At 35.2% G+C, this 17,399-nt stretch overlaps 1 protein-coding gene across 1 annotated transcript; it reads right to left on the reverse strand.

Annotated features, from left to right (window-relative positions):
* Positions 1 to 3,113: 3,113 nt before the first annotated feature.
* Positions 3,114 to 10,954, reverse strand: LOC103463376 (regulator of G-protein signaling 5-like). The gene is made up of 5 exons (XM_008406679.2): positions 10,812 to 10,954; positions 10,253 to 10,366; positions 8,999 to 9,060; positions 5,771 to 5,937; positions 3,114 to 5,597 (listed from the first exon to the last, which is right to left on the reverse strand). The coding sequence occupies exons 1-5, from the start codon at positions 10,853 to 10,855 to the stop codon at positions 5,433 to 5,435; spliced, it is 552 nt and encodes a 183-aa protein (XP_008404901.1). The 5' UTR covers positions 10,856 to 10,954; the 3' UTR covers positions 3,114 to 5,432.
* Between the last annotated feature and the right edge of the window lie 6,445 nt (positions 10,955 to 17,399).

Genomic DNA, 17,399 nt, shown 5'->3' on the forward strand with positions numbered 1-17,399 from the left:
CTGTCCACAAGGTGGCCCTTTTTGTGAATGTTCCAAAACACCTTCAGTCCAGTTTGGTACAGACCCAGGGCAAGCCTTAAAAGATTGGAAGAAATCCACCCTTACATTTTTGTCACCTTCTGTTTGAGAGCGAATGATCGGTGAGGACTTCCTGTAGGCTTTGGAGCACATGATGTCATCGCGTTCTCACTAAAACGAGAAAAGAAGAGCACATCACCCCAGCTCTACTGTCCTTTCATTGACTCCAAAAACAAACTTACAGAAMACTCCAAGACAGCTGAAACACTGACTTCATCTACATTAAAAAAAACCCTCCCACTTAGAGTTGCCTTTGATTAATGTTAATATATTTGATGCATGCTTGCTTGATGATGGCATTTGAAGCAATGTAATATTTATTGCTTGTTTCAGAATATGTTGCGGTATTATATTTTTATGCAGTAAAGAACTTGGAATTCCCTTGTTGCTGAAATATGCTATGTAAATTAACTTAATTTGAGGGTGATGGAAATTAATCAAGCAACGTTTTGGGTTTGGGGGTATTTATCCCTTGACATTTAAGYTCAGACAAACTTAAACTGATTAAACTGAGTGTATTATGGGCTTTCTTAGAAGACACATGAAGCTTAATCAGACAAAGAGAAGCAGCTGGGTAAGCTGTAAGCAGTCTGAAGTTGATAAGTGGCAGGCGTTAACAGGCAGGTTGACAAACAAAGGACAGCTGGTCAGCAGGTGAGACATTACTGAATATGGCAAACAACGTATCTGCTCAGTCCTCTATAGAACGTCATTCCACATTAGGTAAGATTCACACCTGTGACTATCAAGTATTGACTGTCAGCATAGAATCAACAGATTAACAAGTCATGTTCTGCACCAAACATGAATTGTTTGTCACCATAGAAACTGAAGAATATTACACTCTTGATCTTGAGTGCTCTTTGATTGTGATTGTGTGATTAACAGASATTGTTTAAAMAATKTTCARTAAAATATTATACTGATCTTCACAGAATGACAGTGGAAWTTAARTTGGACTTGGCCGTCTTTGTTTTCTAAGTCAAGTACTTTAATTACTGTGACAGACAAAAATGAATTGTGTGAATGAGGGCCGACGTCACTGTTGATCACTGTGTAAGGGTTTTGAGTTCATCCTATCCACACCATCTGCTTTCAATCAGTCCTGCAAACACTAAATAAAGGGACGATTAGACAGGGTGTCATTCTAAACCTGACTGAGCACAAAGACTGTGTGAGTTTCATAATTTCATGTGAATTTATTATCATGAAGACATGATGCTCTGACTAGTKTGGGGAACRCCAGTGGCTTAAAGTCTGAATGGAYTTGAATTCAGACCTGAAACAATGTGATAATACAAACAGAAGACAAAGCAGCATGTTAATTATTTAACAACATACATTAGAAAACAGAATAATAACAACAACAAAAAAATACAACCACATAATTCACGTGATAAGTCAACTTGTTTTTAAAAGAAGGTACATTGATAACATACTATGGATTTTACTAGGTTCGTAAAAGTCAACAATAAAATTAAGGTTCTGATATTTTTTTTCCAAGTTCCAATCATTGAATTAGGATTGCTCGTCTGATGTACTGTTGTGACTGATGGATATATTACAGATTTGAATGCGTAGATGTATAGATGACATATAGATGATAAATGGTGGTAGATTATACAACTATGTGGTTCAAATACAGTGTTGAGAATGGCAAATTAGTCATAATTGTGGGCATAAATTGACACAAGATTTGAGACAAGAAATCACCACCTCTTCCGTTTTAGGGTGTTATGTTGCGTTTATGTTTTAACTTTATTTTTCCAAAGGGTTTTAAATCTGACTAGAAGTCTACTAAGCCTGATATTTTATACTATATCATTAGTACTTGCASTGATGAAACTAAAATGGAAAGTTAGTGACATAAAATACAGATTCCAACTACGCTGGAAGGGCTGGGTTAGGTAATAATGGTGCCTCTAGGGTGGTTCACCAAGGGCGTCAAGGAGGGAGGGGGCTTGGAGTGGGCTCATGTGCTGGGCRCATGGTCCATGGTTGTGTTGGGTGTGGAAACCTTATATACACAGCAGTGTGTCAATCTTCTCCTTGGCAGTCAGGCACTTCTGAGAGCAACACTGCCAKACAGGAAACTTTAAAAGAAACATACATTTTGTGATATTTGAATAATGTTTACTTGTAACAAAACACATTTTATATTGCATAGTGAATTCAATGATATTTTTCATAGGAATTAAAAGTATACATAAAGTTTATGAATGAATGAACTGTAGACAACACGGTGCTATGGCAGTTTCACACGCCTTGCAAGCCTTAGCAAGGTAATAGTTATATTGTATACTGGTGAACACATTTTTTTTAATTTTTTTTATTTTTTTTTGTATATTCAGCCTTTTCACATGACATAGCTTTAAGACTTCACATTACCAGGTTTCTGGAAATATGTCAAAGTACTGTATATGTTGCAGCTAAACAAAGTTTCAGTCAGAAAGTCACCGACCTCCTTTGGGGACTAAAAGCATGTGACCTTTTCCATTACGCCCAAGAAATCTTGTCGTAACTGATGCGTCCTTGAAACTTGTGACACTGTTTGCAGCCAGTTCTTCAGTCGCATCTGCTTCCGCTCTGCTCTTCAAACCCTACTGACGTTTGAGTTGCGTACTTCTTWCATGAAGCCTTGTGCTATGTGCAGCTTTTGATTTTTGTTCTGTTCAGTCCTCCATTTAGACAAAACTAAAGGAGGTCTTTAATTTATTTCATTAGGTTCTGACTAAAGTTGTCATGTGATTTGCAAAAGACATCGTKTTTTTTCTCTTTTACTATTTTGAGCTGACATTCATTTAGAAACAAGTTAGGTTTAGTCTCCTTGTTGTGAGAGTAAATGCTCGCGTCTACCTGCAGAGGAACAATAGTCTTGAGACTCTTCTAGGATTTTTTCTGCTTTTTCCGTTTGAAGATCATCTCACCAAATCTTCCAAACTCGCTATAACATTTTCATCCCCATGACAAAAAAGTAAGTCTTTGCATCCACAAAACTTTATAGTTGTCTAGTGAAGAAAAACAAAGTGACAAAAGAAAGTCAAAGTTTGTTTTTATAACAGTAGAAAGATCCTATGAGCTCTCTGCAGCTCTCCATGAAAAGAATCATTGACTCCATTGTTGTATTGAGAATAACTTAGAGAGATATTTACAAATATAAATAAATACATCTTCAACAATTGTATGCATTTTATATATTTTATGTGATCCACTACACAACATACTGTACATGCAAGGCTACATGCAATTACATATATTCAGTATTATTAAAGCCCTCACATTATGTATTTTATGATATTCCAATGATTTATTAGYTTTTAGTTCTAGGGTTCTGACACCAGACTGGTCAATCTGTGCCCCTATAGACTGTGTCGTCAATTCTCTCCAAAATGATTGGATAATTGATGTACTTATCATCTAGTGCAGTATATAGGACGTTTAAAATTCAGTTATTAATGACTTGAAAGTATTTTTAAAAATATACCATCCAAAATTAGTTAGCTGTATTGGCATGTTAAGGGCTTAAAATGCTGAATATATCGAATATAGATTTGTTTTCAGTGGTGGTTAAAATATAATGATTTCTAAATTTAAAAGGAAAAAAAAAGAGTACATATAATCACATTTAATGATGAATACATTTGTCAACAATCAACTCACTGCAAAACACGTTACACTTAAACATTGCACTCTTACAACAACCTCTGCATTATATCAGATTATCTTGACCAAATGTACCTGGGTGATTTATGATTTCTTGTAGCTTAAAAAATTAATAACTTGTGGTTTAAATGCTGTATGATGAAGATAATTGTAAAAATTAAAATAAAAAATATCAGGATTTGTAATTTTGATAATGTTTCTCCTGTGGATATTCATTCGAGTCTTAAAGTTAACTTGTAATAAGTGGATTTGCAAATATAATTGCCTACATGGCATGGCATTATCAAGTGCTGCAAACCTTTAAGTTCCTTCTCCCATGTTTTTATTAACTGGACCTCTTAGGGACCTGTCATGTGTACTTGCAGTAAAACTTTAGTTTTATTACATGGGGAAAATAAAAAAAAAACTTTCTTCATATAAACCCACAACTCTGTTTATGCCATTTATAAAATTGAGATTCCCTCCTTGGTTTTCCTATCTTAGCAACTTGCATTTTAGTGGCAACCTAAGGGTTGCTCCACTGAGCCAGCTAGTCAGCACTGTTCTCATGAATTGCTCCCACAGGAGGAATTACAACTAAAAGGTGGGTTTGGTAATAATCCAAGTGTGCTAATAATGGAAATGTGAAACAGTTATGTGGAGAAACAGGAAAATCCATATTTGTGCACTGATAYAGCTTCATACTTATAAGTAAATTATGATGACAAAGGATTTTAAATGTTTTGCYCTTGACTTGCAACAGCTTCCTTTGCATGTCTTTCTTATAGATAAATGACTYATTTCTCTCCCAGACACTAAAATGTATGTAAAAAAAGGTTTTATTGAGGCTTCTTGTTAAAATCACATAAGCATGATATAGTCTTACATTCAGTTTTAGAAAACTTTTAATGCATTTTTCTCATGAAGACTATCTAAACTGGCCATCATCATTTTTAAGAACAATTTTGTTGGTCAGTAAAAATGAAAATAATAGTTTGTCAATTTGCATGCTTAAAGTCTTTTTTTGTGAAATTACTTATTTTATTAATTATTTGCTYTGAAATTAAACCAACGAGCACTCTCAAAGCTTACTTAAAGTTGCAACTATTTCCTAATAAGATWAAGCCACYRTCATTGTTTTGTTTTTTTWAAATARATGTTTACAAACAAAATAATTGATGTAGAAAGTTTTGGRACTTAAAATTCTAAGGTAAAATTGAWGGATTTGTGGCAAAGCAACTTTTGAAATATCTCATCAATTGTGACAGATGTAACATCTTTTTTAAAGTGTATTCAGATGTTTTTTCATCCCAAATTAAAGGAGCAAATTGAAAAATGAAAATGTTCCTGCTTTCTAACCTTTTTTGTTTCAATTACTTTGAATATTAAGGAGATATATCTGACAGATATACCAAGGGAAACTTTAACAATAACAGGTTCAGTTAACTTCCCCAGAATCTATAGTTCAGATCGAAATTCAGTAACATGTGTTACGTGGAAAGATGGGGCTGTTTCAAGATGCAGTTTGTCATTTTATATAAATTTAGAGCCAAATTTTGAAACCTAATTTTGAGAATAGTTACATTCTTTACTCAGTCATATGCAGAAGTGCTTTATAGATATTTGCTTGAATCAAATGTGTGAATTTGGCTTCATTTTTACAAATCAGCTGCTGTTTGAAACATCCCCACCTTCCTGGCCTCTTTATTGGCTTAGTTGACCAGAAGCACCTGGTACTGGTCAGAACGGAGGAAACGACCAAAGGAGTCTTTCTCCATCAGGGCATAAATTCTCTTTTGAGCCAGATCAAAGGTAGAAGATGACAAAGCCACCAGGTTCCTCAGGGTCACATCCTTGGTGAAGTGGTCAATGTTCACCTGTTGAGGAAAAGTTATAAAATCTGCAGTTAGCAGAAAAAAAACCAGACATGATTCAAGTCTAACATTGCTTAATGTCCACGTACAATTTAAATAACTTATTCTATTAATATAGAATATTAACATAGAATATTATGTTATAGAATATAACATAGGAATGGACATTCTCTGACCTCTCGGGGTCCCTCTGACTGGATGAAGTCTTCATAGATCTTTTGGGCCTTGGCAGCCATCTTCATAGGATTCTTTGTCTTCTTGAAGTCCTCACAGGCCACCCAGAACTCGATGTTTTCATCACTGAACTCAGACTGAAGGAAACTGCGGAAAGCAGCCAGGCCGTCTGACAAAGACAGAGGGAGTTAATAAAATCAATGAGAACACAATAATAGATTTGCTTTAAGCAYTAACTATACATCCACTTGACACTTGAACAAAGCAAGTTTACAGCCACATTAATTGCATCAAAAAAGGAAAAAAAGTCTTTGGGTTGGTTGCTAGTTGAATTTATAACAAAGGAATTACTTGAATATAACCTCTGGTTATCTATTTAACTTATCACATCTAATAGGCACCTAAAAAGCCACTTATAAAGTTTTGGAGGTCTATTAAATGTCAGTGCATTGCAAACAATTGTGAAAATTTGGACCAATGATGAACCTTCCTAGGAGTGGCCAGACTACCAGTCTAATCCAGGAGAAAAAGACAACAAACCAACATTCAGAGCATGATGGACTCATTTGCCAAACATTAGGTTATCAGTTATCCTCAATAAAAAAAGACTGGGCAAAAAAGGGTATTTAAGGGAAAACACCAGGGCCAAAAGACTAAGTAAAACTCTTGTGATATCTAGAAAGACTTCRAAGCTTTGGGAGAGTATTCCATAGAATGACAGAAGTGGAATGTCTTGTAAAGTGTTTCATCTCATTATTCTGACCAAAACATATTTACGTTGACCAAAAGTCCCCCAAAGAAGTTTCAGTTTTCTTCACTTAATTCAAATGAGGCCCAAAATATGGTTGCTCTTAATAACTGCGCTGTCCTAACACACTTTTTTTTTTTTTTATCATTGTCTGACATTAAATCAGAAAAAAACGTTCAATGTTTAGGTCACATGGATTACCAAAAATACTGATYATTGCTGAATGCATGAACTGCATTCTTTTCCATTTGGGAAGATTTACCTTTTGTTGTTACTTCATAGAACTGCATTTTAACTACGTACTTTCAGGAACGATTTGTTACTTTCAAAGTAAATGCGCTGTGGTTATCCCAAAGCATAAGACCCACACATCTCAGCCGGGGTTATTGTGATTTCACACAATGCTGGTGAAAGCTCCCATTGTCTGAACAAGCCGGTGTTGCAGATGATAAGCAATCTGCTTTGGCCTTAGGCTTTTATCTTCCATCTAAATGGCGGCTTGGTCCAAAATAGCTCTGAGTCGCAATCAAGCTCCAGCGTTTCCTTTTTTTTTCTTTTTTTTTTTTGACAGACCTTTAGTACAAGGACACACATACGAGGAAGCACACATTCACAGGCGCATATGACAAACACTTTGTGTATATCAAAAATTAAAGACTGTTTAGCTGAACGCTTGTGTCAGCRGAATTTAGATTTTATTCTTATTACTGGTTGGTTTCAACACTAAGTGAAAGAAATATAATTTCCCTGTAAGAGCTTCTTTGCTGATGTTGATGGAAAGTCATTAAACGATCATGACACAGCGGGTAGCAGCAACTGCGATATAAATGAGCCCTGTGGACTCTGTCTGATGTCTCCCTAGAGACGTTACCAACACACGAGTAGCCTTCATGGGCAGCTTTAAACACACTAGCATAAGTGTGTACACAGAATAACTCAAGCATGCAAAGGCTGTACAAATATATCTTTGAGCCTCAAACTGTGCTAAAGAAGTCACTTAGGAAGAAGGTCTTTTGCCACCCACTGAGCTCCTCAGAGAAAATGTTTCAGTGTACACAAATCAGCTGTTGGGTGACATCTCTACGTGGTTTTAACACAAATGACTTATTAGCAGGATAGTTTACATGTATGGATAAGTACCATTAACTGTTAGAGGTAATCATCCGTCTCACCGGTTAGGCTTTCTGAGCACTTTGTGAGGTAAACAGTGGAGCAGGAGGTCTGCTTGTGGTATGCTCAGAGAATATAAATGTGTTTTCCCCCATTTCTCCTAGTTTAGGTTGGCACCTAAACTACTCCAATGTTAACATCATCTTTTAAGATATTCCAATGTAAATATTTCCTTGTAGATTACTTTTTTGCAGGCTCTCCTACTATGCATAGAATTAGTCACGGGTCTGTGTTTTTCTGGGTGGTTGCATGGAGTGAATGTTGCTACAACAGATGCCTGATTATTTTAATATGTTGCCCGGTAATAAGAGTTTCTAAAGCTTTCGTCTTTCCTTCATYATTATGTCCCTGTTTTCATAGTACAACTAGAATAACACAGAACTTTTTACTATTCGAAAAGTTGCTTTCTTCCATCCAGCTGCTCATCAGTGGACACAATTTATTGAGCCAACTGAGCTTTCAGTAGTTTGAAGCATTGACCCAAGTTTTSTATTGATTATGAAGATGTTAARCTACTTGATCAATTGCACATGCAAATTTATTTAAATGGTTAGATCTAAAAGTGTACATGAACTGGTTACAAATCTAGTTTTTAAACTTTTTCATTGCTGGAACATTTTTGCACTCACAAATTGAAAATATGCTCTTTTTAGTCCTGTAAACCTTAAGCAAACTTACTTGGATGAGATACTAAAAGAAAAATTTCCTCACCATTATATTTTCCATTACTAATTTCAATCCTAACTACTGTCCTTCAGGTTTTTAAACAAGTACACAAGCTGTAAAATGTTTATGGAAACCAAGCCTTGCTTGGTGTGYTGAACCTGTTTAAACAAGACAGAGACTGGGCATCAGGAAGGGAATATATTCTGTTTAGACATCAGTGGCTCTAGATGCTGTGTAATGGTGTGTATAGAACAAAATAATGATGCGTTTTGCAGCATCTTTGCTTGGCTGCACTCCCAATGACTCAAACCCGAATGCTTCAATATGTCATTTTAAAATTGCTGTGTTGTGTGCAATTTTTAGATTTCAGACACCGAAACTGTTGAGATGGAATGTGCGAGTCACACAGTTTGGAGAAAATATAATAAGAAAAAAAAACAAAAAAACAAAAATCAACTAAAGTCTTTATTAACCAGTATATACTATATAACAATATGTTTTTGGGGAAATAATTTAAAAGCACTACTTGTAACACTTGTTTTTAAAGAGACATAATTTGTTCCCACAAATCCACATKTGGTTACAAATAAAATCCACAGTAACTAACATAACCACTGTTAGAGATCAAGGAAAGAACGAGACCTACAGCTGTTGTTCAGGACTCGCTCCAGACTCTCACGCCACTGAGCAGCTTCCTCAGGAGTAGGCCTGCATGGGGAAAAAAAAAAAAGTAAATATTGAATTTATGAATATTTCTGGTGGGGGTGCTTAGTAAAATTTGTATAGATATAGATATATATATATATTTTTTTTTTCTCAATTGGAGAACAATTTTAAGAAAAATCTGCTGAGAAACCACAGATCAGTGTGAGATATGAGTTTTAAAAATAAAGAGAARCAATGGAGGACAGGTCTGAAATTTTGGTTTTGGAAAGATGTTTCAACTTCCACACTTAAGTGTTGTGCCTGACTCTAGTGACCTGTAATTTCAACAAAACACCAAGGTGATATTATCCAAAAGCAAACACAAGCAAAAATAAAATGTTCAGTTCCAGAAGGAAATTCTGAATTTATTTWTTTTTTTTAATTAAAYGACATAAATATTCACATATACATTATGTGAATATTGCATGTTTTTCAGATCCACATAGACTCCAACCTCAGATATGTTTTTCCAGTTGATTAAACTCTGGGAAACATTTCCCCAAAGCAGATTCCATCTGGTATTTAGTGTGCGTCACACCAGTAACAAGAACGATTTCAACTCTGACTTTAATCTTTAAAACAAGTTCAAAGGGGTACAATGGATACCTAAGTGTGTGTCTGATCTTAAAATGCTGTGGCCTTTCTGCCCCCTCTATGCTCTGTTTTCTGCACAGTTCTTCAGAGCTTCAGGTCTTAAATGCATCTGGAAAGATTAGCGACAGAACTGCAAGTATCGCAATCAAACGATTTGTCAACAGCAGCCTGTTTATCTGAGCATTCCAGTTCCATGATTGCTCATTAAGGAACTACATCTGAGATACATTTTTATGGTTTTTCTTGTCGTTTAGCTACGGTAAGTACAAAAATATTTAATACTTACACGGTCGTAATGCAACTGAGTCGAGGCAAAGAAAAGACAAAACAAAAGAAACAAAAAAAGGAAGGTCGAATGTCTCCCACACCATTTTATCTCCTAGAAATCTCTTCAAGGTATCTGCTTTGTAGCATTTGACATCTGAGCCAAATCAATGTCTGGGCAGGTCTAATCTCTTTTGATCAGCACCTCTTTGTGAATGCTCAGGGCTCTGTTCTTCCACTTCACCTTCGCTTATCTGGTTAAGGCAACAGGCAATACACAGGCCACCTAGCAGGCACAGCCAATCATTAGTCTTGTAAAACAAAACAGAACACTCACTTCTGCAGCTTCTCCGGCTTCTTGTCAACCTTCTCCGGGTATGGGATGATGAAGTCGATGGCATTATCAGGCTTCTGAAGCAAAACTCCCAACTTTGACTTGATCTCTTTGGCCCTGGGTTAGGCAAATCAGGAGCAGATGTTACGTTTTTGGTTTGACATCTTGGAAAAAGTAACAGTGATCTAGTTAAAGTCCTCGGGATACAAATCACCATCATACCAGCGTGCTGACAACGCTGTTTAAAACCAAATGGCTTTGTTTTATGATTCTGATAAAGCTATAGTAGACAAACAGATTGTGTTGATCTCGGGTTGTTGCAAACTATAAAAAAAAATTATATTAACTTTAATGCTTTTACAAATAATAACAAGATGAATTTGAAGAGCCTCATAAAACCAGAAAAAACAAATACTTGGGATAAGATGTTAATCTGAGGTAGAAAAAAACCCAAAACTGATCTGAACTTCCCTCAAAACTTTTCAGCACCCAAACAACACAGTAACAACACAGTTTACATCTTGTTTTGCACAGTTAAAAAACAGGTGAATAATGCTCTTACCTCTCAAGACAGGTTTGCGGTAATGCAGCTAATCCTTTGCACATTTTCAGACGCTTTCAGTTGCAGCACTTAGAAGAGAATTGTTATTTCCTGTTAGCCCTCTGTAAGTCTCCTTGAGCTTTGTTTGCTGTCTGTCTCTGGATTTCACCACTTGGGGAGTTTTTATACAGACGCCCTTTGGGACGGAGGCCAGCAGCTAAGCCAATCAGACTGGAATGTCTACAGCATGGGCAGCTAAGCATCCTGGCTGAGGAAGGGTGGGTTTTCAGAAGTGAATGGATGTTTACCTAAAGCTTTCAATTAGCCAAAATCTCCTGGACACTTCTGCGGGATGAAGAAACAACATTAGTTTGCACTAATGTTAGTTATTCCAATTTTACCTCTTGTGAAAGACATGCTTTGTAACAATTGCACAATTTAATATTTAACTACTAAACTAACTTTATTTATACAGTACTTTTTATATACTTCCTCAGAATCAATTATAACGCAAAGTGCTTTACATGACTGCATACATGAATATATTTTGAGCTCAATAAGTGTAGTATTTTACCAAACTTTTTCTTCTTTTATTCATTCTCTCAATAAGATATTTCCTTATAATTAGACTACCTCTCCATCTTTAAAATGTAGATATAATTATTTTAGAAATACATTAAATAATTTCACCCAATAGATTGTGTCCTACAGTCGCTTCCTTCCAGTGTTTTTACTCATTTACAAAAACAAGCAAACAGTGGTTTAACCATATTTAACTGCATATTGACAATTAAGAAGAAAGCACAATTAAGAACAGAATTGAGCAAATCTAATTTAATGAACAAAGAAATGAAAAATATATTTACCAAAAAATTATTTTTTTATTTAAAATAATCAAATCGTAAAACACTTTGTAATGTCAAGAATGCAAAGTTAGRACGCTTTAAAGCAGCAAACATTTTAAAGAAGTTAATCAAGGAAGAAATCAAACCTGCTCATGAAGTGTTTTGTGCTGTTAATGCAAACCATTTCAATTCAGAGCATTTGTGGTTGCAAGCTATAAGTTTAACCCTTGTTATAAAATAAGTAAAACATTTCTGCTAGCCAGGGAAMATTGGTTTTCATTTAACATATTAAGATCAAGAATAGCAAAGCAATTACAAGTTTCTCACAATTACACATATTGTTTAACGAATGTGTAAATGTAAAATCTCAAATTTAAGAAATCTGGTTTAATGGCAGAGATTGTTATGTTACATGGCTTTAATTTTGAAATGACTTGTGTTTTGTTACTTTTAATGAAACAAGACAAGCACATTTGAGTGTTTGAGTGTTGTTAGTCACTGGTCTCTTGACTATTTTTTTATCTTTATATTCATTACTGAGCTATATTATCTTGTTTGAAAGTGCTGCTCATAACAAAGATAAAAGTGAGAAAGCAATTATCTCTCAGCTTCTAAGCCAATCAACATTTTGATCTTTAACAGAATTATTAAACAGCGGTTTTGATATATATGATGTCAAATTTCACCATGTGTCGGGTGAGTATGTCATTGCACCAACTTTATTACGATGCAACTCATTAATCGYTCTTGTAATGTTTTTTAATTAAACTGTCTCCAGGCAACTGAGGGCAGACACAAAAAAAATCAAGCTTTTAGGAAACAAAAGAAGAKGAGCATGGCTTGATGCTGCTCATGACATGGACATATATWGTCTATAAATATGCAACAACTTTATTTTCCACTTTGTAACATTCACTGCTTATTTCTGACATTAGATGCACTGAACCTCTCACTCACTTTGGGTTGCTAATTTATATGCAACACAGAGCATTGAGAGTAAACCGTCCTTAAMATTTGCTTCAGGGATAAACCCCATSAGATGAAAATCCAAACATATGAGCCAGAACAACCTCRGAAAATTTCTAATTTCACACAGTTTAACTCTCCTGTCAGATTAATAAACAACACCCTGTCCAGAGAACATTTGGGACCCTGCAATAAGATGTAAGTTCAAGCTTCTCAAATGAACCTTGCCTGTCTTATTAGTCATGATTTCTAGCCTTGAGCCTTAAATGGGATCAGCGTTGTGGGCACAGTGGTTTGTTGGGAAAGTGCCTATTTCAGCACTGCCTGTTCTGTAGTCAGACAATAGACTCTTGTCAATTACGTAACAGGAGCACTYACAAAAATTGAACAAAATGTCAGGGTGACTAGGTGTCCTTTAACTCAGGAGCATGCAAAAAGTCTACAGGTAATTTAATACACTTTCTTTCACTTTTTTTTGTAGGTTGACTGCAAATCCCTAAAACACATAAATATGTGAACAAGCTTTTTTTTTCTCTACATTTTGTCTCCAATTTAAAAATGCAAAATCTTAAAAAGTACAAAGTACGTTTGTACACTTAAAAAGTTTGCAACCCTGCATCTTGCTCAGACTGTTTTCATATTGGTAACCTTGAATAACAAAAAAAAAAAGTTTGCACACATCATAATTTGCGTCACTATGCTGAAAGACAGACGTGAATACATTTCACTCGGAAAATCTGAGGAGTGCTTCCGTTTTGTGACTGCTTTTGTATTTCCTTTGCAGACGGCACATGCAAAGATGGGAGATTTGCTTTCTTTACAGAATTTCCTGGAAACTAAGGTTCAGGAAGGGACAGCCCTTTGAGTGAATGAATGAATGCTAAAGCCAATGGCGAGAGCTGGACCGTTGTTCAAATAAACCGGCAACAGCTGGCAACCGGGTGCTTTGTTTATGATGTTGACAGAGGCTTTATTTATCTAAATTAACATTCAGAATAGACATGGTAAAGTAGGGAACTCTCAATAAAATCTGTTTTTTAAGAAGTAATTGACTCAAAATGGCTCAATAAAAGTGTAACACATGAAACAGTAGTTGGCTGGTGTCAACAAGCATTCTAGAGTAGATATAAACTCATAGAGCTGGGATGCATTACAGGCCGTACAGTTTTAAAGGTTTTAAATTCATATGTAGCACAATTCAGTATACCTGTTTCTTCTGTCTGAAAATACATATGAATACTCTCTTCAACTACTTCCAAAACAAACTCGGAACAGATGTTAGACAGTAAACAAAGATTTTTTTAATGTTTAAAAAAACAAACACCAGGTTTTTGTTAYGACTTTTTGAATTTAACTCAATGCATTTATTGTTACATCTAAAAAAGAATGTTTCATTTGAATCATTTATTTTGTTTGCTTTTATGGTTTGCTTCAGCGCATCCAAAGAACGTCAGATAATTAAAAAATAAGCTAGAAAATAGATTATGGTAGTAAGATTGTTTTCTCTTAATAGAAATATGGATTTATTAAGGTAGAAATGATCAGCTGTAGGTTTAAATATTTATAAATCTGTAAAAAGCAGTTGACACATTATTTAATATTAGTTTAACCTATTTTAGCTGAATCATACAAAGCTTGAAGAAAAAACACACAATTGGACATAAAGCGCCAATGAGCTTGGACATTTTTTAGGAAGTTCTCTGCTTACTCTGCTTACAAGCAACCTGCAGCTATGAACAAAATTCAAAGGTCAAGGCCTTCCTCCAATTGATCATTATTCCTTACTGGAAGACACAGCTCAACAAAATACAGAAACAGCTGTTTAATTAGTAACAGGAAATGGGATTCCTTTGAGACCTATAACAGTGTACTGTATCACCAGCATCCAGAAACAAAGCTATGCAAAAGACTTTTCATGGTAAACTGCTTAATAATGTGTTGTTCTTTTTGTTTGTTTTGTTTCTGTGTCTATAGTCTGTATCTAATAGTTTTTGGTTGCTTTATTGCGTACTGTATTTATTGTTATTGATTCTGATAACTAGATAATTATTCCGTGGGATCTGAGCTTTTGGAGCACTGCTGGGTAAGACAAACAAACAAACAAACAAATGATATATCCATCCGGTGTGTTGGGGAAGAAAGAAAGGACGGAGGGTGGTGAGTGTCAAAGGTCATCAATAAAAACAATGAAGTTGTGACACATTCAGTACATTCAGTTTAACTTAATGTTATCTTCATGCTCTGATTTGCCCTGTTATGACTTGCCAGATCAAATCTATATTAAGAGCAACTTTTCCTCTCTGTTTTCATACTGAACCTCACTTCTCAGAGACCTATGCACATAGTCAGTGAGAGGAAATTAAATCGCTTTTCCCACAGCTTCATTAATTATTTTTTGTGAAGTTGTTTATTTGCTGGGGCTTTTCCGGTGAACCTGGCGCTAACACGGGGCTGAGTAAGGCTACAAAGACTGTTTTCTCTTGCATCATAAAGGATTTGTCTGACTAGTGCTCTAAACAAGCAGCGGGGAGAGTCTGARGATAAATATGCATGTATCCGTTAGCATTCCAGCTTTAGAGAAATAAATTGCATTCTTCATTATGAGAGAAAATGGATTTTCCATTGGAAGGTCAGCACTGAATGGAACTTTTGCTAAGCTGCTTCTATAACACACTTCCTCAAATCTAAACCCAGAGCTATTTTGGTAAAAAATTCTACATGTAAAATTACAAATATTCATCTGAACAAAACATTGTGAAATCATGAAGACTGAACAAACAYTGAAAWRATTCAGCATCAATCTTTTCCTCTGTGCTTTCACAGTCAAGAAGCTTCCTTATCTGTCCCATCAGTTAAACTAGCAAACAAAGAGAAAAAAAAACATTGCTAATGACGTCATTTAATTTAGTACTGTGATTTATTTGGTATTTGAGAATATAGCCATTAAATCAGACCAAATAGCTTTAAAACTGAGAACATAAAAGCCAAACCAAACATTATAAAGTTAGACCATGGTAAAAGAAACATTTGTGTGGTGGGAAAGCCTGTTTCCTATAGAGCTCATGTATTTCATGTTTGTCATGTTGACATTTTGGCAAGGTTAATGCACTGAGGAACACTTCAGGATGGGGTGGGGGGACAAGTTTGCAACTGATGGTTGCTTCAGCACTCACTGTTACTTACTGTAGGCGTGTGTGTTATTGTGTTTGCCACTAATGGGCTTTAAGATGGAGGCTCAAACAAGGTTTTAGTAAAACACTGAGAATAGTTTTTTTTTTCTCTTACAGAGACATACTTTCCAGTTATATGTCTTGTACAATAGACACTTCAGTAAGCTTGCTCACATCACATTTTACAACAAATAAATTGTTTGAACTTTAATTGAGCTTTTAGCTCTGTTGTTTTTGAATGTCTTGTTAATGAGGTTGTAAAGGTACAATGGACAAACTAGACAAGATGGTCGATAACTCCCCAAGAATGAGACAAATTGTAGCAATGCTTTTGTGTGCATTTGACACCTTACGTGTACTTACGGTTTACTTATTACATAATTCTATTTTTTTCTTTMTTGTCAAGTTTAAACGATTCAGATTATTATATATATTTGAATTTCAAAGAAATAAATGCAACGTTCAGTTTCCAAATGATAATCATATTACCAATGGGAAATCTACAGACTAGCATTTTTTCCCTTATCTGCTTGTTCTTGCCTTGTTTTTTAGAAACTGCCTTATCCAACAAGTAATGAGAATGAATATGGCTCACACAGGACTGATGGAATTAGAGTTTGTGAGCAACAATCTGTCAGTTCTGGACACAGCCAGATGGCCCAGTATATTTGCAATTATGGAAATTTCTGTTTTGAAAATGAACATTTTAAAAGAAAAGAATTGGTAACATCCTTGAACTCCACACTCTAAAACTCTAGTAAAAATATAGTGATGCAATATATGTATTTTTTTAAATAAAATGAGAAAATTATCTTTTTCTCAAGGACTAAAAAGTAAACAAAGCAAAAGTGAGAATCCAAACCTTAACACCCTCTGCTGCTTTCACTGGAATCTGGAGACCACTGGGCAAGCAGATGTTACTAATCAATTGTAGTGATTAACAGATGCTGCTAATCAGTTCTATTGATTAAATGATTAGCATTCTGTGAGAGGTCTTAAAAAAGACAGCAGTTCAGTTTATCTAAACCTTTAAGACTATGCTGCTGTTGTTTGAAATGGACTTGGAGATTACAACGCATGTGGCAAAACGGAACAGAGAATCTCACAATGAACTGAAATAGAACCAGTGCAAGTCTTTATATGTTAGTGAACCCAAAACAAAAGAAAAACAATCTGTCTTTGCTCCAAAAATAAATGTAAAAAAAGCTAATTGCTCCATATTAGACTTTACAGGTATGTGCTAGTCTGTTAGATTTTAAAGCTCATTTAGATGTTATTATAAGGATTTCCACAATTCAATCTGGGGAGACTCACATGTAGAAAAAGCAGCAATTATAGTTTAATTTTACTTGAAAGTAGATTTCTTTGGTACTCTGACACCAGCACCAGTTTTATTGGATAGCCTGGTGTGAGGAGTAGAGTCAAAGAACCAAAGAAATTGGCACAATAAAAAAAAAAAATAATAACAAAAATCAATGTTCAAGCATTTTATTTCACAGAAGCATAACTGGGACTTATGTTACAGCCCAGAGTCTTGCACACCTTACAGTCATTCAAGGTGATCATAACCTCTGTTTATGGAAGCACTTCTCAGCTCAAATGCAGGGTCATTTGTCTGACATCCTGGA

Source organism: Poecilia reticulata, linkage group LG4 (assembly GCF_000633615.1).
Source record: "Poecilia reticulata strain Guanapo linkage group LG4, Guppy_female_1.0+MT, whole genome shotgun sequence".
Taxonomy (NCBI): domain Eukaryota; kingdom Metazoa; phylum Chordata; class Actinopteri; order Cyprinodontiformes; family Poeciliidae; genus Poecilia; species Poecilia reticulata.

Coding starts and splice junctions, on each gene's coding strand:
- LOC103463376 (XM_008406679.2), bottom strand. CDS start 10,855: ATGTGCAAAGGATTAGCTGCATTACCGCAAACCTGTCTTGAGAG. Junction 9,061..10,252: donor AAGCCGGAGAAGCTGCAGAA/GTGAGTGTTCTG, acceptor TTCCCCATGCAG/GCCTACTCCTGAGGAAGCTG. Junction 5,938..8,998: donor GCGAGTCCTGAACAACAGCT/GTAGGTCTCGTT, acceptor TGTCTTTGTCAG/ACGGCCTGGCTGCTTTCCGC.